The following is a 27551-nucleotide window of genomic DNA, read 5'->3' as shown; positions in this document are numbered from 1 at the left end:
TGCAGCCTGGCTGCCTAAACATCTTTGTGTTCCGGATAACGATGGAAATGGAAGGAGAAAATCCAAGTGACGTTTCTTTTAATCACAGAGATCCTTGCATTAAGTCATCCACTGTGATACTCTTGGAAACTTTGAAAGAGTTGACAGCTCTCTAAAGGTGGCCAGCCACACTTCACATTTAACTCTTAGCAAAGAGCAGCCTTCCAAGTCTGTTCCAGGCTAGGGCTGGCTCACCCAGCTCCTGCTGAGGTTGATGTGAACACACTCTTTCTTTCAGACTATGACATCTGTGCCCAGGCTCCCTGTGAACAGCAGTGCACAGATAACTTCGGCCGAGTGCTCTGCACGTGTTACCCGGGATACCGATACGACCGTGAGAGACACCAAAAGCGGGAGAAGCCGTACTGCCTGGGTGCGTAGGAAATGCATTTCTAGCTCCGGGGGATGTGCTGTGTTCAGATACCTCTGCCCTTTGGTGGATTTGCTGCTGCCTCAGAACCAGGTCAGAGGAGCTGCTGCAAACTGAGTCCTCCCCTTAAGTCTTTGGACTCATGGGATGGAGTGGTGTTTGGTTTTAGCCTGGGGACCCTAGCTTTCGTCATGTTCATCAAAACAAATAAGGTACAAAGATGGCTTCAGGAGCTGGAATTAGAGCCTAACTGAGAGGAGAGCTAGGGAAAAGGGAGGGTGTCCTATACGAACTAGAATCATCTAAGACAGAACACAGAGGGGCAGGAGCCAGGTGTGGTGGCACACACCTTTAATTCTAACACTCAGGAGACAGAGGCAAGGAGATCTTTCTGAGTTCAAGGCCAGTCTGGTCTACTTATTGAGTTCCAGGACAGGTTTACATAGAGAGACCCTGTCTCAAGAAAAAAAAAAATCAGAAATGCAAAAACAGAACAAAATGAGGCTTGGCAGCCCGAGAGCACAAGCAAGAGAATAGAAGTATTGTTGTCGAGGAGGGGGAGAAACAGTTTAAAGAAAGCTGAGACCAACTGCCTGGACTACAATTAAGCAAACAGCCTACGCACCCTCAGTGGCTACCAGCCTGTTTCTTTGTTTCTATTGGCCATGGGTTTCCTACCATGCCATCCAAAGAAGACGCATTGTCTCAAGAGATTGTCTATTTCAAAGTGTGATCATTCTGTGACTAACCTGGGGTCCTGGCCTCATCTCCAGGGCAAATAAGACACAGCTCTGAGTGGTAGACCCAGGAATGTAACTTTTCACAAACATCACTTAAGTGATTGACAGGTTTAGAGAAGTTCAAGAATCGGAAGATGAACATAGACTCAAGTGGGAATTATTTAGCTGCCTTGATCAACAGTCATTTCCCTATGCCCACCAGGGCTCTGGAGAGAAACTTTGGGGCAAAGGTCTAGCCATAGGCCTTCTACAGCCTCCCAACAGTATCTGGAAACAGTACCACACACTAGCAAAGGATGGGGCCAACACAATTAAGTAAATAAAGCAGGAGCCCATGACATCACCTACAAAGAGCAGGGATGTTACAAATGGCTCAGTGCTACACATGGAGGCTAATATTTCAGTGTCCCATAGCCGCTTCAGCCTTCTGTTTTCTTTTGGTGACCAGAGGAGGCTGGGTACAACAAAAGGCGCCCCTAAAATACAACAGCTTCATACTTAGCATTAGGACAGGGACGCCTCTAAAGTAGGCTTCATTTGGGACCCTCAGCCTCTAGACGACAGTGTGCTGCCAGGGGAACACCCGCATCGCCATCCTCTCCCTGGCACCCTCGGCTCCTGGCAGAGATAGACCTTTGGCAGCTTGCCCAGGGAGGAGTTGGAAAGCTGTCCATCTCCTGGATTCCAGGGCTGGGCTCTGCCTGCCACATGTGTCGAGTCTGAGGTGGTGTCCTTTTTCCTACCCGCTACTCCAGATGTCTTCGTTCCGTGAACAGGAAACGGAATATAGCCTTCCCCTTTTTCCCCCGTGGTGAGAGACAGTTCTGTTTCCCACTCCATGCCATAGGGAACGGAATCAGCGCTGTCCACAGTCCATGCTGACTCGCTTGTGGTCCTGTGTTTGATAATCTCATGGCTCATTTCCACAGCTCACCCGGGGGTCAGCATGGGTCTGTGTGGAACAGGGACTGCCTGGGGAAACCTATCTCCATGAGGCCCAGCCTACTATTTACTTTTGTTAGAAGTAGTGTCTTCCAGTTACTGCCATGTCTCTTAACTGGGAAGAGACCTTTCCCAAGTGACCTTTGGGTCACCATCGTGCTGTTTGAAACCTCCCATTAGAAAGGGGGATGAGACCTCAGCACACCAAGCTACCTGCCGAAGTCAGCTGTGTTGCTGGTCATCCTGTTTTCTCTTCCATGAAGCCCTGGTGATGGAGGAGGGAAATGATATAAAAATTAGCCAATAAGAGGCTAGAACTAATGGGCCAAGCAGTGTTTAAAAAAAATACAGTTTCCGTGTAATTATTTCGGGTAAAGCTAGCCGTGCGCAGCTGGGTGGGAATGCAGCCCACTGCAGCTCCATCAACACCCTGGGGAGTGCTTAGGACTGGCCTCATTGTCATGCCCTACCACCCGTGAGTGAGCCTCTGTGGCACCCACCTGCATGACAGACACCACCTCTCTAGGTCTCTAATGGCAGGCGCATGGCCCAAAGTTAAGGTTTCGTGTACGGCCTGTGTTCCTGGCACTTCACTTTATTCCACACTTCTCTGGTTCAGGTCTAGAAGTTTCTCTCACTCAGGTCAACAGAGGGGGCAGCTGTGTTGCTGTGTTGACATTGTTCTATGTATTTGATTCAAACCAGATATTGACGAATGTGCCAGCAGCAACACCACTCTGTGTGCGCACATCTGTATCAACACCATGGGCAGCTACCACTGTGAGTGCCGGGAGGGCTACGTCCTTGAGGACGATGGGAAGACCTGCACCAGGGGAGACAAATACCCCAACGACACTGGTGAGCAAGAGAAGCATGGTACCCTTGATTGTGTGCGCGTTTCTATTAGATCTTATTTAGAGTGTCAGTTTAAGAATTACATAGACATAGCAATGAAATTGTCTCTTATGTTTATGATTTTATATTCTATAGATGTAGCTTATACGTATAATGCATATTGCATATTTATATGTAAAATGGTATCCCATGCTACATCTTATGGTATGTATGCATGATATATAATAATACACACAAAATATAAAACATGATTAGGTATAATCTACAGTCTATATTACGTAATTATACTATATATAGTTCGTGTTACTTTTAGTACATATGTTATTTATCCCATTTTATATATTTAGATGTAGTATGGATTATACATACATAACGTGAAAATTATAGGTACCTGGGAGCCCAGCCACTCCTCTGGTGACTCTGTGCAGGGTGGGACACTTACAAGTGGCACCTAGGAAAAAGTCATCTGAAGGTGAGCTGTCAGGAGCAGGGTCTGTAGTGTGGCATCCTGACTGATACTGGAGGAAGGGGGTATGTCTGTGGGAAAATCAGTAGCACTTGGCTGTGTGTTTCCAGGATCCTAGAATGAACAGGGAAGAGGCCAGACATGGTATTCTCTCAAAGAAAGTATGTTGAAATGTGTGTTTGAATAATTGCCACTTACGGTCACAGTCTATTTCAACACAGCCCAAAATGCAGTCCGTGTCGTGTGCCCCTCTGTGAACTCGCTGCCTGGTTCAGGATCAGATAAAGACAGAAATTGGAGTGCGAGTGAATTTTTACACCCGTTTTGACAGAGGACATTTATTTAAATTCCAAATTTCATGCTTGCATTTCACATATAATCTTTTAAGCAACTCATTTTGTATGAGCCCACAGTCAGTTTCCCAATTCCTACCATCTGGAGCTTCAGCGTGGAGCTGGGAAGCTGCCGGACATGAACACGGCAGCCAGATTCAGCCAAGATGAGACTGGTCACCAGAGCGTGGGATCAGCCTGCATGCTGGGGGGTAGTTCCTCTGAAGGAAAAAAAGAAAGAATAAAGTAAAAAAGAGGAAGAAGGGGAAAGAGAAGAAAGAAAAGAGCTCCCAGATTGGTGGGGCAAATGCTTATAACATTCACGTGCAAATTGGCCTCTGATCTCTCTGCCAAGTGCCAAGCTAGTCAATAAAATCTAGAATTTTAGCCTGTGGGGACCAATGTCCAGCTGGGATGAACTTTGAGGCAAAATAGTCTTCCCTACCAGTGTTGGCCAAACAAGTTCCCTAGAGAGAAGATCCTTAGCCGTTTAGAGGCCCAGAGGCCGAGTTTGTACCATCAGGAGCATGCACACTGCATGTGCTGGAGTGCGCACGTGAACTCACAGTTAAGAGAGGTTAGGGGGCCTGAGCCATGCCCGGGAAGGGAGGCGACTCCTAGGGCAAATCACGTGTATCGAGAAAACCAGAAACATCTGGGCACTCACGTGATGAAGCCTAAGCTTCAAAGGGGGCTGGGAGGCAGCAGACAGCTGGCCACCAGCTGCCTCGCGAGAAACAACTACAAAGGCAGATTCTGAAGAGCAGCTAGGTTGAGTCATGGAGAAACCTCCGTGGACAAAAAGTCAATGCAAAACAGCGACTTGGAGCCAGCTCAGGGCAGGGCATTCAGACCCCGTATACGTAGAGGGGGCTGAGCATGGGCACCTTTGAGACTCTGAAGCATACGGAGCCTACCCATCCAGAGGGCGCTACAGATAAAAAAGGGCGGCAATCTTTGAGGTACAAATGAAAATAATTTACAGACCATTTTTTAATTCAAAATTAAAATCACTGCTGTCTGCCCCACGGGCAGGGAGATACGGCATATCTCCGTATTGAAATGAAGGCACTCATTGACAGCGGGTACCACCTTTTAGCCATCAATCCACTCACATGTGGAACTGTGGAGGAACGTCGCAAGGACATTGTAGACTTGGGTTCCCAGCTGCCTGTACACAGTTGGCTGTGGGTTGCCTGAATTGATATAGAGACAAATATTTTTTCTATGCGGACAGGAGGGAGCCTGGAGAAGCCCTAAATAGAGCAAATCCATCAGAACAGCAAATGTGTTGCTGAGTGTCAGGGTAGAAATTCATGCCTTGAGGGGAGGGTATTCAGATACCCATAACACCGAGCTGACCACTCCCACAAGAAGTCTCTGCCTGTCAGGGCAGAATGATCTTCAGGAGAGATGGCTCAGTGGGTAAAGAGTGTGTTATACAAGCACGAGGATCCACATTCAGATACTCGGCACCACATAAGAAAAGCAAGATGCAGCAGCCCACGTCTCTGACCTCAGAGCTAGGGGGCTTGGAGACAAGCAGATCCTGGGGGCACATCAACCAAGCAGTCTAAGCAAAATAACAAGATCAAACTTGAAGTTCATGAGAGACTTTGTCTCAAAAAATAAGGTTGAAGGCCTGGAGAGGTAACTCAGCAAATACGGGCTGGTTTTAGGGCCCAGCATCCACATCAGGCCTCTTAGAACGATGTGTAACTCCAGTTCTAGGTGATCTAGTACCCTCTTCTGCTCCTCCGGCACCTGCATGTACCTGGTGCACACACATATACACCATCACACACATAAATGTCTGGATTTTTAAGTAATAATAAGTTGGAGAATACTAAAGGAAGACACCAAATGCACATTCACACCACATAAACACACACACACACGTGCAATATATCAATTCGTAAAAGGGGTATTACTATTTTAGTTTCTGTTTATTGTATGTGTATGTGTGTTTTGCCTGCATGTATGTCTGTGCACCACATGTCTGTGCACACAGAACCCAAGGAGGCCAGGACAGGGTATTGGATACCCTGGGACTGGAGTTAGATATGGTTATGAGCTGCCATCTAGGTGCTAGGAACCGAACACCATTCCTCTGAATAGTGAGTGGCCAGGGTCCTTAACAAATGAGCCATCTTTCTAGCCCCCAATTAACTATTTTAAGATCTCGTAGGTGATGATGTCCTAAAAATCACAGATTGGAAACTACCTTATGCCACAAATCTGAGTTCTAGAGCTAAACTTGGTGGGACATCTGGTCAATTCTCAGACAAAGGTGTTACTAACCGACAGCAGTGGAGACGGAGATTCACTGTGCAGGGCCTGGCATAGCACAGGTGGAAACAGGGCAGGCCTCTTTCAATGTGCCATATTCAGGAATTCCTGGTTCCTCTAACAGTGGCCAAATGGGAAATGCCCTTGTCTTTTGCTGGAAAAAAAAACATCTGCTGATTTTACCATTAAATCTTACTGAGACACAAAGCGTAGAACAGTTGAATCGCGTTGTAGGTTTTCTCCCATTTCCTCCTGCCTCTTCTTCCACCACCCTCCGCACACGGCAATTCCACCTGTTTTGGAAGAAATAAGACACGTTAATAAAACGCCACCATCAGCTCTTTCACACACCCCAGAGTGTGATCCTTACAGTATCATTTCCAAATACTCCTAATTGTCAATTTACAGTCTCCACTGCACTAAGCACCATAGAGGGATTTGGTCTGGTTTTATATTTGACAAAGGAGCATGATTACACTGGTGGTCAGGGAAACTGGGGTAGAAATTGAGAGGAATCATTCATACAGATTTGAGAGAGGACAAGGTCTTTGTGCACCCAGGAGTTCCCTGTCCTAATTCAATTGCTTGACCCCTGAGCCACCACTGCCTCAGGTACTTTTGTCTCTCATGACTCTGGGGACAGAGAGAAGAAAAGGGGAAGGAAAGGGCCCATGAAGACAACCATGATGCCGCAGGAAGTTCCTCACCTAGGACGTCAGAGCAGGTGACCCAAGCTAGGTTAGTGCTCACTGACAGTGTGCTTTGAGACTGGTCTCTGGGGGCACTGCTGATCTCCAGCTCCGGGGTCCCTTTGCTCTTGGAAAACGTTTCAAAATATGCTGGGATACAGTATAACAATGCAAGTGTTCCCTGCATTTTTATCTCCTTGTCCTCTATCCGTGCAAGAACTCAGACTTGAAAACATGCCCAGCTTTAACACCTTCCATGTAGGGAAGGTTCTTTTCAGTATCTCAATGTTGAGGGTTTCACATCGGAACAAGCAGCTCAGTTGTAAGCCATGCTCATGGCAAAACGAGCCTTCTGGATATGAGGCAGCTAAGCATTTCCAGCTGCTTTGGACAAATTGGGCGGCCCAGTATTTCACCGTCTTATTTTGTTTTATAGTGAAGATAATGATTATTGAGTATAAACACGTGATCTAAAAAGCACCTCTCCCTGTCTGGTATGTTCTGAGTTTGGGGGGAATTTTTTAGGGTAATATATTTCTTAGGCTTTCCATTCTCCAACAGCTACAATGTTAGAGTCAGACAAACTTAAAATAGAAGTCCAGGGTCGGTGAGCTGCTTGTCATACAAACCTGATGGCCTGAGTTTGATCCCAGAACCTGTTTAAAGGTAAAAGGAGAGAACCAACTCCACAACGCTTTCTACAAGTCTCCATGAAGTCAAGTGTATTCTCCACATGCATGCATGCCTTAACACGTACACATAACAAAGTATAATAAACTTTAAAACTAAAATGATGATGATGATGATGATGATGATGATGATGATGATGATGATGATGATAGGAAGTCTAGCAGATGTGTCCCCAGGACAGCCTCTGACAATTTGAAAGAATGCCCCCTGGCTGAGTGATACAAGCCATCTGACAAATTAATGTTCAGTCATTTTGATTTTTATCTTTGAAAACCCAGAGCCGGAGCCAGCAGAGACACAGGGGAGTCTGCGTACCGCAAGGGGCAGACAACGAAGGAAATGTTGGCTCCATCGTGATTAGCTTAACTGGCCTTTATTTTTCAACTTGTGTTTATTTTCTGATAAAGTTACCGTGACCCCAAGCGTCACTCAATACAGTTCAAAGACTCAGAAACGGCCAGGTGTTTCAAATAACTTTCAAACTCTGATAATAATAGATTAGGCATTTCTTAACGTGGGTAATGTTAACACACACTGACACTGCCCCTTACAGCCACCCCTAGGTGGGCGGGCAGAGTTTTCAAAGTCCTGCTCCCTTCCCCCCCCCCCCCCCGGGTGGGGGGATTGTGATGTGCTGGGGCTGGATTCACCAGACAGCATAGTCAAGTTTTTAAACCAAAATCCTTTATTCACTTGGGGCACTTCCCACGTGAAGCACATTCTTGGGTTCTTCAAAGTTTGTGATATCTGTTACCCTAATTTCTAAGCCATTACATTTCTAGCGTTCAACATGTTTAACAGGACTCTCATAAAAATTAGAGCTCCATGCCCCCGTGTGGCTTCTTTGTAGTACTGCAGCCTGAAAATCTGGAAAGCCAGCAACATGGAGCTAGGAGCGAATTTAGGTAGACAGTAAGTTTAGTGGAGTGTCTTCCCTGGACCTGCCAGACCACATCTGGGTATTCTCAGCAGAGACTCTAATAACAGCATCCCTTTGTGCCTACCCCATACCCCAAATGGCCAATTGGGTCCTACAATTGTGCACGCAGTATTCTGCGTAACCAAAGTAAGCCCTAGAAGGGGGGGGGGGTAACTTATCTCTAAGAGGCCCCGCTAAAGATGTGTCAGCTCTAACATTCCGTGATCCATATAACATGAGTCCAGAACCGAGTGACGAGGTAGGATTACCCTGTCATGCAGACATGCATTTGCACCATCACTTGGAAAATCCAGCTGGGGATGTGCAAATGGGGGTGCAGAAGAGATCCACTTTTCACTCCTACGCGTGTCCCCTCAGCAGGGGGGCTTGGTCTTACAACAAGGTCAGATGTCAATGGTGAAGCAGAAGTGTTGTTTTGATCCCCCATTCATAAAACCTCCTTCCCACACTGAGCAGCTCCCTAGGAGAAGAGGGGTGGGTGGAATGGAGTAACAGTAATGAATGTGAATTATCAACGTGACACCCTGTGAGTCATCTGAGTGGACTCTCAATGAGCAATTATCTGAATTGAATCTATGGGCACATGGGGTGGGCATGCTTTGGTTATGGTGATCGTTAGTTGAAGACCCCACCTAAAAGTGTGGAGCATCATTCTGGGCTGTATAGAAGCGATCTGGGTGTAAAATCATGTGCTCGTGTCCCTCTGCTCTTGACTGGCCTGGACTAGTTGCTTCCGTTTCCTGCCACCGTGATTACCCCAAAGGCTATGACCAGGAATTGGGAGCTAAATGAGTCCCTTCCCCTTTCCCTTGACCCTGGGTCATTCTGGATAATCCAAAGAACACCTACCCCTTATACAATTTCCACGGTCAGCCTCTCTGTACCCCATGCCTAGGGACAGCCCTTCTGGTGCCATCGCTCCAGGAATGTGCGCTGCTAGTCTCTGATCATCTAGCTGAGCTGATGTCTCTCCCCAGGGCATGAGGAGAAGGCCGAGAATGAGGTAAAAGCTGGGACGTGCTGTGCCACATGCAAGGAGTTCTCCCAGATGAAGCAGACGGTGCTGCAGCTGAAACAGAAGGTACTGGAAGCACATTGGGCAGGGTGTGTATGTGTGTGTGTAAAAGGAGGGTGAAGGGCCTGTAGGGCAGATGGTGGGTGAGTGAGAAAATAGATCTTTCTGGTTGACCACTCATTGCAATTGGTGTAAACCGGTTGTGAATTCTGGATGTTTTCCCCACTCCAGAGCTGACCACCTAAACAGCAATGGAACCCAAGGCAAAGACCTGAGAAAGGAGGTTACTATAGCAGGCCTGGCGATAGGTACACGCAAAGTTGTTCTAAGAGTCATACAAATACTGCCGTGACTTCAAAGACTCATGGCCCTGGGCAGACCTAGACAACAGTATTTTATCCATGTTATTCATTGAAAACATTCTCTTAAATGTCCTCTCTCTTCTGTAAACCGATGTCTTCCGTGGCGCCTTCATTTCTCATGTAAACGTTAGGGTCCAGGGGAAGACGTGCATCTGGGAAAGCAGTCCTCTGAGTGCCTCATGTCACCAGGCGTGAGGACCAATTCCCTTCCTGCAAGCATCTGCCCGATGAGACAGATCGCAGAGCGCAGGGCGCAGTCCTCGGTTCGTGTTTATTACACCTGAGGGTCAGCGAGCTCTGAAACGGTTCTTCAGCTCCCCAAACATAAACTTGCTGCTTTGTTTGTTTAATCACTTCCACTCAAGGCCCTCGGGAGATCAAAGTGCTGTGTATAATCTGTTTAGCTCTGGCAGTCAGTTTTTCTAAAGGGTAAAAGGGTAACATAAGACACTATCTCTTCCATGGCCAGGAAAGTGGCAGCCGCCCTAATGAGAAGCCCAGCTACCAGCTAAACCAATTGAAACAACAGGCCCAGACGGGGAGCAGTGTTTCCGACCTCTGAAGCATGGGCTGGTGAGGTCATGATCGACTTTAGCAGAGGCTCATACGTACTTGCATAATCAAGAGTAAATCATGGACCTAATCATAAATAGCTTGTGCTATCATAGACAGGCAGAAAACCTTGTCTGGGAGCCAGGATAAACAAAGAGAAAGGAGGAAATATTTCCCATAGAGCTATCCCCAGGTGACACTTGAATTGATGTTAGCATCTTTAGAGGAAACCCAGGTTTGTAGAAGCATTAAGCCTGCTTTTCATAAGCTAGAAGCATCAGGCTTTGGAGAGGTAGTTAATTATGGTCTCAAAGCACAAAGCTGCCCTCACTTGCCTTCCCTGGAAATAACCTATGACCTTACATAAATTCTCTCCAGCTGGACTGCTTTGAAGGCACTCAATATTGTGAGTCGTTAGCAAACTAGTTGCTGTGTTTGGCCTCTCTCTTTCTCTGTCTCTCTCTCTCTTTGTGGTTTTTCAAGACAGGGTTTCTCTGTAGCTTTGGAGCTTGTCCTGGAGCTCGCTCTATAGACCAGGCTAGCCTCAAACTCACAAAGATCCGCCTGCCTCTGTCTCCTGAGTGCTGGGGTCACAAGCATGTGTCCCCATACCCAGCTGAAGGCAAATTCTCTTTAGAAGGTACCTCCTGGAATGCATGGCTTCCTGCCATATGTGGAGCAGTTTTATATACAAAAATCTCACTTAACTGTCACCATAGCCTTGCAAGAAACATGCTAGCATTCCCAGAGATGCATGCATGTTCAAGAGGTCAGGCCTGAAATCCAGGCCTTCTCCCGAAGCCTGGTGTAGATAGATAATTTGCTTTTAACATCCGCTTGCCATTGCTGATGCCTTCTGTTCTATTCATAGAACACAAGTCATTTATTTGCCCGGATAAACATTGTCTATGAAGTAGGATCATGGAAGGGGGGCTGGAGAGCAGCCAGCCCCGTAGGATGAGGTAGAGCACACACATGTTTAACTACACTCTGACTATACAGTAGCCAGAATTCTAGCCACAAAAAATGCCCCAGGTCAAATCCCTTGGCTCTTCAGGAATCAATTGGAAAAGAAAGCCACATAAAACGGCAGCATGCAGAATACAAGGAGCCTACAAGACCTGCCACTTTTTAACTAGCAAGGTTAACCACAGTGTTCAGGGAAGGACTGCTGGGCAGTGAGTTATTGGTTTAATGCAGGACATAATGTACAAGTCAGGAGAGTGGTGAGGGGCACTTAGGGAGAGCTGGGGTGACCGGAATGTCTACATGTTGGCTCGAGTGTCCACTGAGTGTGTGTGGTTCAGTAATTTTCTAAGCGGCATCTGTTCTACGAAACTTCCTGTTTGGGGCTTGTACTGTCCTTTCAGCCCTCAGTGCCTCTTCCCCTTCATTTCTTTTTAAGTTAAAAAAGAAATAGGAACTGGTGAGAAGGGAGCTTGAGGACCACAAAGTACCTGTCATTCAGGTTTTGGTTGAGCATTGAGGAGAAGCAGCCAGCTTCTTCTGAAATTCACTCGTACGGCTAAATGAACGGCTGGGAGTGAGATAGCCAGAGAGGACCAGGGGAAAAGACCCCAGAGAGAGAGGCATAGCTCGTCAGTGAGCCTGCACAGCAGCTCAGGACCCACAAGCGTGCTCAGCCTCTGAAAGCCACTGTATAGGGAGCAGGGGATCACGGCCCTCTTATGCCAGAAATGCTTAGTTAACCGACAGTGAGCAATCAAGATAATGTTACAGGTATTTGCTGAGCACCCACTGTGCCATGCAGAGCAACAAGGAAGGACAGTGTGGAGTAAAGTCCTGCCTCAAGCAAGTTGACAGTTTACAAAGAAACCGAGCCAACAGTGTGACTTAATGATGATCGAATGGAGTGAGGCGGTAGCCAAGCTTGAGAACTCGGAGGTCAGTGAGCAGGCTTTTCTACCAAGTACATGTGCAGGTTCTGAACTGACTTCCCCAGCTAAATCGCATGCACACACACGCACGCAGACGCGCTCTCTCTCTCTCTCTCTCTCTCTCTCTCTCTCTCTCTCTCTCTCACACACACACACACACACACACACTCACACACACATACATGTTATAATTTTTTTAAATGTACATATGTACCACAGAATTTTATTGACCCACAAAGAATAATCATGTCCTTTCCAGAAAGATAGATACACTGGAGATCAATATGTTTAATGAAATTAGCTAGATTCAGACAAAAAAAATGCACGTTATCTTAGGTAAGTTTCTATTGCTGTGATAAAGACCATGATAAAAGCAGCTTGGGGTGAAAGGGATTTATTTGATCATGTGTATAACTCAATCAAAGTCCATCATCAAGGGAAGTCAGGGCAGGAACTGGAATGAGCCATGGAGGGACACTGCTTACCAGCTTGCTTGTTCACAATGGCTTAATCAAACTGCTTTGTTACGCAACCCAAGACCACCTGCCCAGTGGGCTGGGCCCTCCTACATCAATCATTAATGAAGAAAATGCCCACAGGCTTGTCTACAGAACACTCTTCTGGGGGCATTTTCTTAGCTGATCCTTCTTTCAAGATGACCAGAGTTGGTCAAGTTGTCAAAAAAACTAACCAAAACAAATGTTTTCTTACATTTGCAATTTAGAATTTGTAATTTAGATTGTACATATATATGTATATAAATATATGTCTTTATATATAGATATTCATGCATGCATACGTGTGTGTGCCAGCATATGTGACATGAAAGCAGAAGGCAGACTTAAAGAAAGAGATGGGGCTGGAGAGATGGCTCAGTGGTTAAGAGCATTGCCTGCTCTTCCAAAGGTTCTGAGTTCAATTCCCAGCAACCACATGGTGGGTCGCAACCATCTGTAATGAGGTCTGGTGCCCTCTTCTGGCCTGCAGACATACACACAGACAGAATATTGTATACATAATAAATATTTTTTTTTCGGTTTTTCGAGACAGGGTTTCTCTGTGGCTTTGGAGCCTGTCCTGGAACTAGCTCTGTAGACCAGGCTGGTCTCGAACTCACAGAGATCCGCCTGCCTCTGCCTCCCGAGTGCTGGGATTAAAGGTGTGCGCCACCACCGCCCGGCTTAAATATTTTTTTAAAAAAAGATGAGAAGGGAGAAATAAGAGGCATATTTGGGTGAATTTAGTCCTAACTACGTGATGGACTTGGAAGAAATGACTTTTATGAAAGGAGATAACACCTGCTATATTTGGTGTCAAATTAATTACCGCCCATAAGAGATTGACAGCAGCGCCTGCTGCCTGGGACAGGCTCTGTACCTGCCAAACACGCGCTGAACATTAGCAGCGAGCATGCCATCTTCAGTGTCCTACCTGCTCATGCCAACAGCCCTCTCAGGTAGATGGTCTAACACCAAGTAAATCTGATCTGAGAGAACCCCTCCCCAAGCCAAGTTGCTGGATTTTGAACATAAAGATGTGATCATCTAGAGACACACTCCTCATTTTGTCAGTGTGGAGATGATAACTTGTGCCCAGAGGCAGGAGCAAGGGCAGGCACAGCCTTCCCACTGGACAGTGACAGTGGCTGGACACTGGGCCCACGCATCCATTTTCCTGGGCAGCAGCCCCCATAGGCGAATGCTACCATCTTGTTTAGAGATGATATCCAGGCCCTAGAGAATTCAGTGTTCTTTCCAAAGCCAGAGCCCCATGCCAGGATTCACACCTCAGTGTCTCAACTGGTGCCTGATGGTAAAATCGAACGAGGCTTTGGGGCCAGAGCTGACCCATGGACCCAGAAAGTGTATAGAGTTTTCTTATTCCCTCATTATTCCCTATTCCACATACTCATCTCTAAGTTGTAGCTGTCTACGAGACATTGGGAGCATTTTATTGAACTCCAGAACACGGCAATATCCTCTTCTAACCCTGAGCCTCATGGCTGATCCTCAGTTTGCACAAGGCTGTCTCCACCCTTCTTCTCTGTCCCTGAGGAAATTACCTTTGCAGCTGTTCAGTTCCCACCAAAGCTTTCACAGAGTCCCGGGTTACCTGACTTCAAGGTCTGCCAATGCCGCTTGTCCATGTGGTTCTCTGGCTTCCTCTAGAACGAAAAGTTCCAGGCAGGAAGCAGGGCAGTAGCCTTCGCTCCCACAGTATCAGAAGCTACACACTGCCACCACAGCCACACTCGTTATTAGAAACCAATAACCAATCCAACAATGAGAACAAGCCTCGCCTTTGGAAGGAGAAGTGTTGAAGAACTTGTGGTCAGGTTTTATGTTAACCACCAAGGTTTCTGCTGTCCATCTGTTCTGAAGGTTGGTCCTGAATGATGTATGAACAGTCACCCACAGTCCTGTCCCTGGTTCCCAGGACTGGACATTCTCTAAGGAAAGGGGCCATATCTTGGTCACCACTGGGTTCATAAAACAAAGCTCAGATCCTGGCATATAATATATAATGAATATATGTTTGAGTTATAAAGCAGTTACTTGAATGGACAGGAAGCACAATGCCAGTATGTTTTATTAGCTGTGGTAACTGTTCTATAAATCTCAGCAACCTGAATGTCCCTGGCTTCAACCACTGACTCACTGAGGAAATACTTGCCAGGAGTTTGCCCTGGACAGCTCATCAGCTGGAAAGGAGCTCTGGCCCATCTACACTCTATCTAGCTACAGTGGAGAGCAATGGTGAGCCGGCCTTGCGGGCTCTTTGCGGGCTCTTTGCGGGCTCTTCGGACGACTCTAACACAGACTTCCTCGCAGAGCAATGCTGGCGTTCTGACGCAGGTCTCCCTTGTCTTTATAGATCGCTCTGCTTCCCAACAACGCTGCAGAACTGGGCAAGTATGCCAATGGTGATAAGGTGCTGGCCTCAAACGCCTACCTTCCAGGACCTCCCGGCCTGCCTGGGGGGCAGGGCCCACCGGGTGAGTATGCACTAGAACATAGGCTGGGAGCTCACACTCAGTGAGGCTGCACCGTGCTCTCCAGCGTCCTCCTGTTCTCACAGGTGAAAGGTGACGGGCAGGGCAACATGCCTGTGTGATGAGAGGCCAGGAGGGGGTTGGGTCCTGTCGCTGGGGAAGGAAGGGTTAATTTTCTGAGATCAGATAGGAGGACTTCTAGTGGTCATTTTAAGAGGTGATCATGGTACCACACCTGGAATCCTAGTGCTCAGGAGTCAGTGGAAGGAGGATCCTGAGCTTGAGTCTAGCCTGGCCTACATGGTGAGATCCTATGTCAAAACAGGTTATTTTAAATTAATGAGAAGCACCATGAAGACTATTATTTAAGTTCTCCCTAGGAAAACCTTAACATATAGAGTAATAGACTTATAAAACCGTACAGTTCTACTGAATCACAGCCAGAGGTTCACAATATGGCCCCATCGCCACTCTCCTCTGTTCTTTGGCTACCTCCTTTTCTTACTTAACGAAACTATATTCTTACTCCTATTATATTGTAAGTGGGATTTGTTGAGGCATGTATCGTATAATGAGGTAGCTTGAGTTTAGCTTTGCCAAGTGTAGACTCCCCTGTAACTTATACTTCACACCAACCTTACAATACAGGAAGTTTCCACCATCCACAAAGTTCCCTGGAGCCATGGACCGACCACCAATGTTCCCCCTGTACCAGCTCTAGGTATCCACCAACTGCCTTCCTTCCCCAAGACTTTCCCATTCAAGGGCTGCATCTCAGACATCTCTCATAGCTTCTGTTCTGCATGGCCGTCTTCTTTCTATCAACATACGGTCTCAGAGATTCAGCCTTGCTTAATCAGAAGATTTATAGTGAGAACTTATTTCTTCAAGTTCTGAGGCATTTTACACTTTATCGTGAATCTCTCTGTACATAGATCAGTAGAGTCTTTAACACCAATAGAAGAAATGGCATTAGTGTTAATAGGTGACTCTAAACCATGGCTGTCTTATCCCTCGTTATCAACCCAGCAGTGTGCTGGTTCTGGCCTTGATGTTCTAGCTGGGAAGATGTAGCACATACAATGACTGTAGAGGAAAGTGAGCCAGACTTGCATCTATAATCTTAGCACCAAGGAGGCTGAAGCAAGAGAGTGCTGTGGTCAGTATTGGGCTGAAGAATGAGATCCTATCTCAAAAAAAAAAAAAAAAAGGCCAAGCAAAATCAAGAAAGGTATATACCTCCCTCCAGGTCAGGCCGCAGGGAAATAACGTGTAGGTTGAAATCAGAGGTTGGCATTAGGGGATTGAACTGGTGAAGGAAGATTGGTAAACTATCAGAAAGGGAAGGAGCTGGCCAAGCTTTAGATCCAAAGATCAGTAGGAAGGCTCAGATTTCTTTCCAAATGATTCTGTGCTTTCCATCTGCTTGTGTCTTAACCCCCAGTTCCCCTTACTGACCTGAGGCTCAGTTCAGACAGAGGAGCTGACCCAGGACTTTGGTTTATCCTGATGTTCACCTCATGACCTGAGTATTCTCCATGGCACTTTTCTTACATCAGCATCCTCTTCTTCTAAGTAGGCAGTGGCTGCCTCCTATCACTGTGATTCCTATCACAGTGGCCCCAGCCCCTCTGTAAGCAGGTGCTCTTGCTTTGCATCTCCGTGCTAGTCTATACATCACTAGAACAAGGACATGTTCAGGAAGAGGGGAGTCATTAGTCGTGTGGTTTTCTTAAGGCTGATAAGTTTGCCTTCTGGTTCTGCCATCTGGTTTCAAACACGGTGTGAGCTGTCCAGGGTCCTTGAGGGAACCGCAGCATTGAAGATGAATGGGCTTTTGCAATACATGAAGAAAATCTCAGTTTTTTTTTCTAGTCGGATTGCTTTCCACTGAGATGTATCAGGGTGTCTAGAAGAGCTCATGAGGTTTTCTCACCTTTAAACAGAATTTCCACCCAGAGCCCATCATATACTGCATACTGAAGCCACAGCACAGGAGACTGGAGATAAGAGGTGATTCCAGCTCTCTGGTCTCCACCGTTATGACAAGGGCTTTCCATCCGCAACCAAGGTCCTACATTTTAAAGGCACTTAGCATACACTGACTGCTAACGTTTACTGATTAGGTAACTGCAGGTGACATCTCACCCCTAGCTTGTCTTTCTGCTCTTGGAATAGAATAATTATATGAGCAATCTGACCCCCTTCCTAAATAAACCATTGCAATACATAACCAGGAATGGGTATTGAGAGTTGGAACATGAGACATGTTTGAATGGAGCATTCAAATTTGCCTTAATTATTCTGTGAACTAGAAATGACTTCTCCACATATGAAAAGCTTAACATCTTTGGTTCCAGAACCTGGAATTTTCCTGTGCAGTCACTGTGTCCTGTTAGTAGGGGCTAGTGATGAGGACAAAGATAACTCAAAGGAGAAAGTATAACAAAGCAATCAACCAGTCTCCCCATTTAACAGGAAATCTTTCTAAGCCATCTACTGACAAGCACCTCTCTGGGAGAGGGGGGATGATGAAGACACAGCCTGTGCTCTCATGGGGCCAATTATCTAAAGTGCAGTCAAGTCTGGTGTTCCCCCATATACAGGATAATGACCCTGGCCTCCACCAAACAGAAAAAGTTAGTTCAGAGTGGATTGAAGACCTAAATGTAGAACACTGAAGTCATAAGAAGTGACATACTATGGATTCAGCAGTGATTTCGTAGACACATTCCCCAAAGTAGAAACAGACAGAAGTGAGATTATCCCAAACTTAAAAACTTACGTGTGTATATGAAACACTGGAAGAAGCCAAAGGGCTGGCTATAGAAAGGGAGAAAATGTCCGCAAGCCATTTACCTTAGTGAAGGATTAGCATTTAGAATATGTTTTAAACATAATAATTTAGTAGCAATAAAAGTCAAATTGATTCAAACATGGACAAGGAAGTTGAATAGTCACCTCCTCTATATATATACAAGCATCCAACAAAGCCTCGAGAATCACTCAGTATTATGAATCATTAGAAGAATACAAACCCAAACCACAGTAAGATAGCCACTGCTATCAGAAGAAAAGGGCAAGGGAAAGTTAAGCATTGGTCTGAGGTTTGGCGATAAAGTGTATCTCCCCAAAGTCCTTGTGTGCTGGGATTGGTGCCCTGCTGGTGCCATAGTGTGGGGAGATGAGATCTGAGAAAGTCTCTGGGGCCATTTCCTAGGATGTGTCTTGTCCCTGGCACTCCCCTGCCTGCTTCTCTGCTTCCTATGTTGTGAGTTCTGCCATGTCATCTTCACCATGGTGGGCTGATAACTCTGAAACCATGAGCCAAATTAAATCTGCTTCCTGGGTTTTTCAGTTGGCATTTGGTCACAGCAACAATAAAACTAACTAATCTAGAAAAAATATAGGAAAATTGCAAAATGTAAAATAATGTAGTCACTGTGGAAAAGTAGTGAGATCACCTTAAAATGTTTAAACTAGAACCTTCATATGATCAGTGATCCCATGTCATGTATTTATTCATGTATACATTCCCCTAAGAGGATGGAAAGCAGGGTCTTGAAGAAGCTTCCAAGTAGCCATGTCCATGACACCGCTCTTCAGTGGCCAATAGAGGCTATCCATTTGCTCTTTGGTGGGTGGCTAAAGTCATGAAATTTATATATATAAACATACAAATGAATTTGTATTCTACCTTTTAACATGATACATGGACTAGTCTTGGAGACATTAGGTTAAGTAAATTAACCAAATTTCTAGAATAGACAGACACAGCCAGGCATGCTAGAGAACACCTGAAATGCCAGCACTCGAGAATAGCTCTGTGTACACAGAGATGCATCCTTAAATGATGAAAACATTCTGTGACACAGCTTTCTGAGGGCGCCCAACACCTGTGAGTCACACACACATTTTTAAGATGAAAACCTTTGTAGTAAGCATTTTATACACTCTAATTGCCTGCACCCTTTCCCCATATCGTCCCTGGACAATGTTCAGGGTCAGAAGTGAGCATGCTGTAGTCCACATGAAGGTTCAGCCCCTCCAGTTGAACATTCGTGTCCCTCGTGTAGAAAGGCATTTCCTGGCGATCTTGTCAGGTGACAATCTGTATCCTGCATGAATGTCTCAAATGGCAGTGCCAGGGTACCCCTTCCTTTATTGCAAGCTCAACCCAAGCCAATGTGGCTGTTTCTGACTCTGTCTAGAAAGGTAAGGGAACATCACAGATTTCCACATCAACCTCCATGATAAAATGACTTGAAAAAGGTTGGGTAGCAACTATCTTCAACCAGGTACAAAAAAATTGTCATATGGCTAGCTCTTAAATATGCCCAATGCTCTCTCTGTTGGCACAAGGCTCCAAAGAGAACCTTAGACAGCAAACTTACTGTCCAGAGATCCAACAGGCAGCCTTGGTGAGAGTTTGACTGTGTGAGGAGCCCAGCTGGCACAGAGCACAGGCTTCGTCTAAAAGGACGCTGCTGGTGCTCCAGATCACTGTGCCAGCAGCAGAACTCAGGTCTAATTTTAGTTCTGTTTTCAAACCACAGTCAGAGACCCAGATTTTTAGCAGAAAGTCTCCAAATTTCTAAATAGCAGGAATATTCAGGCATCAGTTGCTTTGGAAGACACGCCCATGGGCATAGTGATGCATGATGAAGTTTTCACAGGGAAGGGAATTGAGATGACTTGGGGTACATGGTCTGCTGTGTTTCAGTGGGGTACACGCAAAGCAGAAGAATAGAAGGCTGGGCAACACACCATCTCAGGCTCTGTTGGGAAAGGACAGGGGTCACCAGGTGAAGAGAGCCTTGGAGAAAGATGAGAATGAGCGAGTATGAGATTGAACTTTAAAAGGAAAAACAGCACTTCTTTGCTCAAAGTCAGCTCCTTGCAGAGCATTGGGAGAGTTTAAGAGCTAGCCATTGATATAACCTAGTATATCTGGTTTACATGCGAGTCACCTCAGAGTCTGATTCTGCTCACTGTTGTGTCACTTGGTGTCTGCTTGTTTGTTTGCTCTTATTTATGTCTGTCAGTTCTTTTTATTGAACGCTGCACATTCGTAGATAAACACCAGAACCCGAGGAACTTGGCGATCACTCTCTGAAGCAGGCCTCCTCTTCTCTTGTCAGATCTGTAACAGGAAGTCAAGCCATCCTAGAGTAGTTGAGTCAGGTTGGGGTTTTATCGTCACGATCTTTACCTTCAGTGCTCTGTGGTCTTCAAATGTTCAAATCCACCCAATGGTAGGATGCTGTTCCTCTGTGCTGAGCGTCAGTGGGTTTCCTCTGTACGCTTGGTTCTCTGCGGTTCCTACACAATTCTCTACGCTCTTGTCTGCTCCCCACTAATAGGTTCCTTTTAGACAATTATTGTGGAAGTCAATGTCTCTTTGTCCTCTGCTTCTGGGCCTTGAATAAGTAAGACCTCTTCTTTACACTCATCTTTAGAAAACCATGGGCAAAACAGGATCTTCTATCATTTCCTCACAAGCAGCAAGTATACATAATGTCTACAGGAGAGAGCTTATGCTCCCTATCTTGCGGGGGTTGAGGCTTCTCTGGTAATGATTAAAGGTAGGAGATTTCTATAGATAGAAACACTCCACTGAGCTTCAAAGGATGAGTGGGTGAGGAGCGAACAATACAGGTAGGAGGCAGGGGAACCAGCTATGAGGCAAGCGTTGAAGCGAGCATAAGAAAGGTAGAGGCCTGGCAGACTTTCAGCACTTACTGTGGGTGAGGTGCTATGCCATGTCATGTGTGTGTGTGTGTAAGATTTTTATCTAATGCAGCCATTGTATATTGGAGACTTTTATTCCAATTTGGAGATAAGAGACTAAGGCTCAAAGATCTCAAGCAAATTGTCAAGGAATCAAATGTAGGTCTCTTTGATGGTAAAAAAAAAAATTCTGCTAGCATGTAGGTGTGTATGAGTGCACATGCATGGAGGCTAGAGGCAACCTTTTGGTGTCTTTTTATATCACTGTCTTCATCTTACATTCCAGAGAGATTGCTGACCAGCAAGTCCCTAGGATTTTTCCTGGGTTGACCCACTCATCCTCTGGGACTGTGTTTGTAGCTACTCACCACCACACCACACTTTTACATGGGTACCATGGATATGAACTTGGATCTTCATTCTTATGCAGAAACCACTTTATCCACTGAGCCATCTCCCCAAACCCAAAACCTTGTACTCTTAAGCGCTCTGCAGATAACATCACATACAGTGATCCAGGGATAGAGAGACATGGAGCTGGCCAGGCTTAAAGAGGTAACGCAGGCAGATCCCTGAATGATTACAGAGGCTGTGCAACCAGAAAGATTCTCAAGTGCCTGACTTGAGCAAATAGGTCCAAGAAAAGACAGAAAGGTGGAGTCACTTTAAATTGTGTTGAGTTTAAATTTCCATGAACACCTTAGTATAAATGCCACAAGGCAAAGAGCAGAGTTACAAGACAGATGTCTCCAGTGACGCCTAGACTCTGTATTTGTCTTTATTAAGGGGCAAGCACTAATAAGATGTTCTTGATTACAGGCTCACCAGGACCCAAGGGGAGCCCTGGATTCCCTGGTATGCCAGGCCCTCCTGGACAGCCTGGCCCACGGGGCTCAATGGGACCTATGGGACCATCCCCAGACCTATCTCACATTAAGCAAGGCCGGAGGGGCCCTGTGGTCAGTATCCTCTGTGATCCATTTAATACTGGGGGGAAACACGTTCTTGTCCTGTAATTTCCTTTTTAGTTAAATCAGATGCTGTGTCTTCTAGGGCCCACCGGGAGCACCAGGAAGACATGGCTCCAAGGTAGGTCTTAATAGCTACAGTTGTTTCTACCCCCTTGAGCATCCAATGAAGCTCGACAAACCCCATTTATCTTTGACAGCTGAAACACAGATATACAAGTTGAGAATGGCAAGCCCCACAGTCTCTAGCGCTGGAAAATCCTAAACTGTCGGAGCACGTGCAACACTGGGGGGAAATGAATTCCAGGCTGGGTGTGGTGACGTAAGCCTCTCTGTGTAGTTACAACCACACTCGTGTGTCTTGGTAATTGGTATGTTATAGAATGGTCTCCCTCGTTCAAGTGGCAAACCACACACAGCTCCATTCTACACAAGTGCTGACTTCCTTCTTGAGAGCCGACAGCAGCGTGGGTGTCTTCCTTCAGAAAGACTGGTGTTTTACACACTGCCTAGAGAGGCAGGATTCCTTGTCAGAGCTGCTTGGGAAGTACACAGCCTTGTGAGAACTCAGAAGTTGTGCTACTCAGCCTAAGCTTGCCAGTTCTAATAAGAGGTCCCCTGGGCCCAGCTTCGACTTGAAATTTATTTCCTGCAGGAGGATAGTTGTGGGTGGTGGGTGTCTAGCCAGAGACAGCAGTGCTCAAGAATACTAACCCTTACCTTTCGGTTCTAGGGGGAGAGAGGAGCACCTGGGCCTCCAGGGTCTCCGGTAAGTTGCCCTGTCTGTCCTGCTTACCCAGTGAGGATGCTCTCGTGAGTGTGGCACTCATAGAATGGTGGAGCTGGGGCTGGCAAGATGGCCCAGTGGGTAAAGGCAGTGGTCATCAAGCCTGATGACCTGAGTTCAGTTTCCAGGACCCAAATGTTGGAAGAAGAGAACTGACTGCCACAAATGTCCTCTGACCTCCATAGGCCTAATATACATCTCCCCACACAAATAATGTTTAAACACCTTTTTAAAATGTATGTGTAGGCCAAAGTTTCTGTCCCACCAGCTAGTTCCCAACTAACCACTCAAAGACTCATTATTATTTGTAAATACTCTTCGTTAGCTTAGGCTTATTACTAAATAGCTCTTACACCTTGGATTAACCTATTTCTATTAATGTATGTGCTGTCACGTGCCTCATGGCTTGTTACTTCATTCTCTACATGTCCTGATTACTCTGCGTCTGGCTGGCGACAGCATCCTTCTTCTTCCCAGCATTTGCCCAGTCTCAGTCTCCTGCCTCACCTCTTTCTGCCTAGCTATTGGCCAGTTGGCTCTTTGTTGAACCAATGAGAGCAGCACATCTTCACAGTGTTCAAAAGGATTATTTCACAGCCTATGAGAGCGGCTCTTAGTAGCAGAAGCTCACCCTCTTTGGCTGTCACTCAGGCAATCCGGTCTGTGGTCAGGAGGAAAGTTGTAGATACTTTAAGCAGCTGGTTTGGATTTTTAAAATTTGTTTTCTGAAGTTACTTTTTCTTTGATCTTGATAATCTGTATGTGAAATATCGCTTCTGAAGGTCACCATGCCAGGAACCCATTTCCAAGTGCCATCAGAAGACGTTTGAAAGAGGGGGTGAGGAGACAGCTTAGTCCGCATAGGACATGACATGCAGGCAAGGAAGCCCGAGTTCAGTCCCTTGAGTACATGTGAAAAAGCCAATGTTAGTAGAGTGCACTTGTAATCTGGCTCTGAGGTGGCAGAGATGGAGGGATCCCTGGGACTTGCTGGCCAGCCAGCCTAACAGAATCAGCATTTCCAGGCTAGTAATACATCCTGTTTCAAAAAAAAAAAAATCAAAAAACCAACAACCCAAAGTGGACAATGTCTGAGGAATGTCAACCAAGTTGACTTCTGGGCTCATACACACCTGCACGCATGCACCTATACATACACACAGTAATTTAGTTACTTTTTCATTGCTATACTAAAACACTATGATCAAGGCAACTCAGAAAACATTGACTTAAGATTTCACAGGGTTAGAGTCCCTGTGCATCATGGCGGGGAGCACGGCGGCAGGCAGGCAGGCAGGTATGGCACAGAAGGAGTGGCTGAGGACTTATATCTTGATTCAGAAGCGTGAGGCAGAGAACTGATTGGGAACAATACGTGCCTTTGGAACCTCAAAGCCTGCCCCCAGAGGTACACCTCCCCCAGCAAGGCCACACTTAATCCTTCCCAAATCGTCCTACCAGTTGGGAACCAAGGTTCAAATGTATGACTCTATGGGAGGGGCCCTTCTCATTTAAACCGCCACATTCCACTCCCTAACACCAGTAGGCTTGTGGCCACTGTATAGTAATGCAGAATGTAGTTAGTGCAACTTCAGAAGTCCCCGGAGTCTTTCATAGTCTTAACATAATTCAAAAGTTCAGAGATTTCTTAGACTCAAGACCACCTCTTATTTGCAACCCCCTGTAAAAATTACATGTTTTCTACATACATACAATGTCACAGAATACACATTGCCATCCTAAAAAAAGGAGGAATGGGTGCATAATGGGGAAATACTGGACCAAAGCAGGATGGACATCCAGCAAAGCACACACAAAACCCTGCAGCTCGGTGTCTGATGTCGAAGGGCTTAGACGGCTCTGCCCTTCCAGTTTTGTTGACTATTCTCAGGCTGGTTCCTCTTCCTGTATGTAGCTCTCCCTGGTAGGCACCCCACAGCTTTGGTACCTCCAACATCCTGTCAATAATGATTTTACCTTTCAACTTCTGACGTACTCAGAACATGCATGCTTAAATGCTTTTGGTTTTTCTTTGCACCATGCTCTACTAAGGCACTGCATAAAAATTAAAGCTTACCAGATATTATACAGGATGAAGAATATCTAATAATAGAATAAGGAAGGTTTGAGTTGGATCTTTCTAGACAAATAAGGAACAACATACTCTCAGCTTCATTATCCCCTCCTCTTACAAACATATTAACTTGATTTTTTAAAGAAGAGCAGAAAACATTTTGAACTCTTCATTCTCTCTCAGCCCTCTGCATTCTTCCCATGTCCACCTCTGAGCCCGCTGGAAACCTGTGATGCTGAGTCTGCATTTTACAGGAGGGACAAGCTTAAAGAAATCAGGTCATTTGCCACGGCCACATAGCTTGGAAGAGGTTGGTTCAAATCCAGCAGAATCTTAACCTCTTGAGCACCACTCTGACTTTCAGATTTCTTTGGAAACTCCCCTGAGAAAGGAGAGGTGACTGTGTGCGTCACCAGGGCTCGTGTGTGAGAAGAGAGACTGGAAGACAGTCCTGAGGCCCCCATGCTGCTCGTGTAGTCCTTAGGTCTACCCTATGTAGGCTACAGAGGTGGTTAGCAGGCAGTCATCCATCCACAGCCCACAGACTTACAGAAGCAGCAAACTCGGCAGGGTGCTGCTTTGACAAGTAGCTATAACTTCACAGCTTTGATTCCTCCCGTGTGCACAGGGACCCCCGGGTTCTTTCGACTTCCTGCTGCTTGTGCTGGCTGACATCCGAAACGACATCACCGAGCTGCAGGAGAAGGTGTTCGGACACCGGACGCACTCTTCAGCAGAGGACGCCCCCCTACCTCAGGAATTTTCCAGCTACCCGGAGACCCTGGACTTTGGCTCTGGGGATGACTACTCCAGAAGAACTGAAGCAAGAGACTCAGAGGCCCCCAGAAACTTTTATCCATAGCACATCCCTGTCTTCATGTCACCAGGAGAAAAGCATGGCTTTGTCCAGTCATAGCGTCTGAAGAAAGTTACCACTGGAGGCCTAAAGCCCTTGGGCTGTCTTCCTGCCCTCTCTTGTTATTCTGCTTCCCAAGTGTCCTGCACATCCCTCCAGCAACAGGACACGATGGTTCTTGAAGAGCTGCTGGGTGGCGTTCCTTAACAGCCTAGTTTTTCTGGAGCTTCTGAATTTCTAAATTCATTGTTCCCACAGAAACTTAAATTCGGACAGAGTTCCAAAAGGGAGAAAATGGCAAAGTGAGCTCTTAGAGGTGTAATAAGGTCCATTCTAAAAAGCAAGTTATGTTCAAAACACTTGGCTATTCACCCTCTGCTGGCGGGAGTGTGGCTCTTCAGTTGAGGGGAGGATGAAGAAGGAGCACAAAGATGGATGTTGGTTAAAAAAAAAAAAAATGACTTTTCCTTAGCAACATCACAAATTTCAAATTCTGAATCCTATTTTTTGGTCTTGTTTTTTTAAATATATGTATATTTCTGTAACCAAATATATTGGTTACAGAAACAAAAGAATAGAAAAGTACAAAATGTCCTGGTGGCCAGAGGTGCCATCAGGTCCTGATTCTGGCTAAATCAAGGCTGGAGGGAAGTTGCTGGCCTGGAATCTTGGCAAAGGGTGACGGGGAGGCATAGAGAAGGGCTTCACTAAAGCTAGATCACCAGAGGCAGGTTAATCTGCTCTTAAGATATTTGGAGTCCTCATCCAGAGTCAGCTAAGTGGTGCCTTGGGAATAACGCACAGCTGAGAGGTCTCTTAGGTAGAGGAGGGTAAGGAATTCTATCTAACCTGGCATAATTTCCCACCATTTTCTTCTGGTTTAGTTAATATTCCTGATCTAGATCTCCTTGACTCTCTCCTGGACCAGGTGGGATGGCTTGGGGAGAAGCAAATTCCCTGTGTCTCCCTGAGTCCTTTCTAGAGCACTTCTAGATCCCCAGGGAAACGTGTTCCCAGAAAGGAGCAAGAGGCCAGGTTCCTTCATGTCTTTGGGTTCTCTTGAGCTTCCCAAGGGATCTTGTTCACATGGTCATCTCTGTTTGCTATCCTTCAGTGCCCCCTTTATTTCTAAGAAGTTTCCCTTTAGCTTTTCCCCATAGCCCTTGAGCCCCCATCTTCTCCTGACCCCTATGTGACAATTGGTCAGGAGAAAACTGCTATTGGGTTTGCATGACCCTGCATTATCTGTTCTTCCTGAGCAATGAGAAGGGGATCTGTCTACAGAGCCCAGGTGGCCCAATGGGCTTTCTCTTCCCCTCCCATTCCTCTCATGACTCTCTTCTTTCCCTCTCTTCTCTCTCTTCCTCTCCCTTTCCTCCTTCCTTCAGTCCCTTTACTTCTCTTTTGCTTTCTTCCCTCCCTCCATCCCTGCTCGCCTGCTGACCCCCTTCTATCAGAAAGGCAGGGTTCCCACCCACTCATGCCAAATCCCCAGTGGCTGTCTAACATCAGGTCATGGTTAAGGCAAACACACACTTGCACGGCTTGCTTGCTGTCTCTTCCTCCTCCCCCCTCGGTCTCTCCAGAACCTGAGCCCCACCCCAGATGGCTTTGTCAACCGTGGGTTCCTGGGGAGATAGACGCAACCATAGTCCAGTCCCAGCTGGACTCTATTTAATGCTTGCCTGCTTACAGAACCTAGAGTTTAAAGGGTGTGGATGGATGAAGTCTCAAAACTATGCAAGGCTCTATGAGCAATGATTATGTCCATCCTTTTTATGAGGAATTTTATAACCTCTTTTTTCTAGACAGTGAGATGTGTGTAGAAACATAATCTTTATTGCTGAATGCTGGTAAAATACAAGCACACTCCACGCTGGGCCAGAGGCCAGGGTAATGTACTAAAAGAATGAAGTGCAAGTCATAATAGCTGGGATTCATGAGTCTCTCCCTAGATAATTCTCT

The 27551-nt window shown here is 46.1% G+C and overlaps 1 protein-coding gene across 1 annotated transcript in view; it reads left to right on the top strand.

The window, feature by feature from the left end:
• The window catches only part of Ccbe1 (collagen and calcium binding EGF domains 1), a 53077-nt gene extending 26175 nt beyond the window's left edge, over window positions 1-26902 (top strand). The window contains exons 3-10 of the mRNA XM_013349424.2: window positions 278-412; window positions 2797-2949; window positions 9330-9433; window positions 15054-15174; window positions 21721-21860; window positions 21955-21990; window positions 22603-22638; window positions 25359-26902. Of these exons, the coding sequence (XP_013204878.1) occupies window positions 278-412; window positions 2797-2949; window positions 9330-9433; window positions 15054-15174; window positions 21721-21860; window positions 21955-21990; window positions 22603-22638; window positions 25359-25592 (959 nt within the window). The 3' untranslated portion in view covers window positions 25593-26902. The remainder of the gene's footprint in view (window positions 1-277; window positions 413-2796; window positions 2950-9329; window positions 9434-15053; window positions 15175-21720; window positions 21861-21954; window positions 21991-22602; window positions 22639-25358) is intronic.
• Window positions 26903-27551: the final 649 nt, after the last annotated feature.

Source organism: Microtus ochrogaster, chromosome 18 (assembly GCF_000317375.1).
Source record: "Microtus ochrogaster isolate Prairie Vole_2 chromosome 18, MicOch1.0, whole genome shotgun sequence".
Lineage (NCBI taxonomy): Eukaryota > Metazoa > Chordata > Mammalia > Rodentia > Cricetidae > Microtus > Microtus ochrogaster.
Note: the sequence above shows the minus strand (reverse complement) of the source record. Positions and strands in the feature narration are given on the sequence as shown.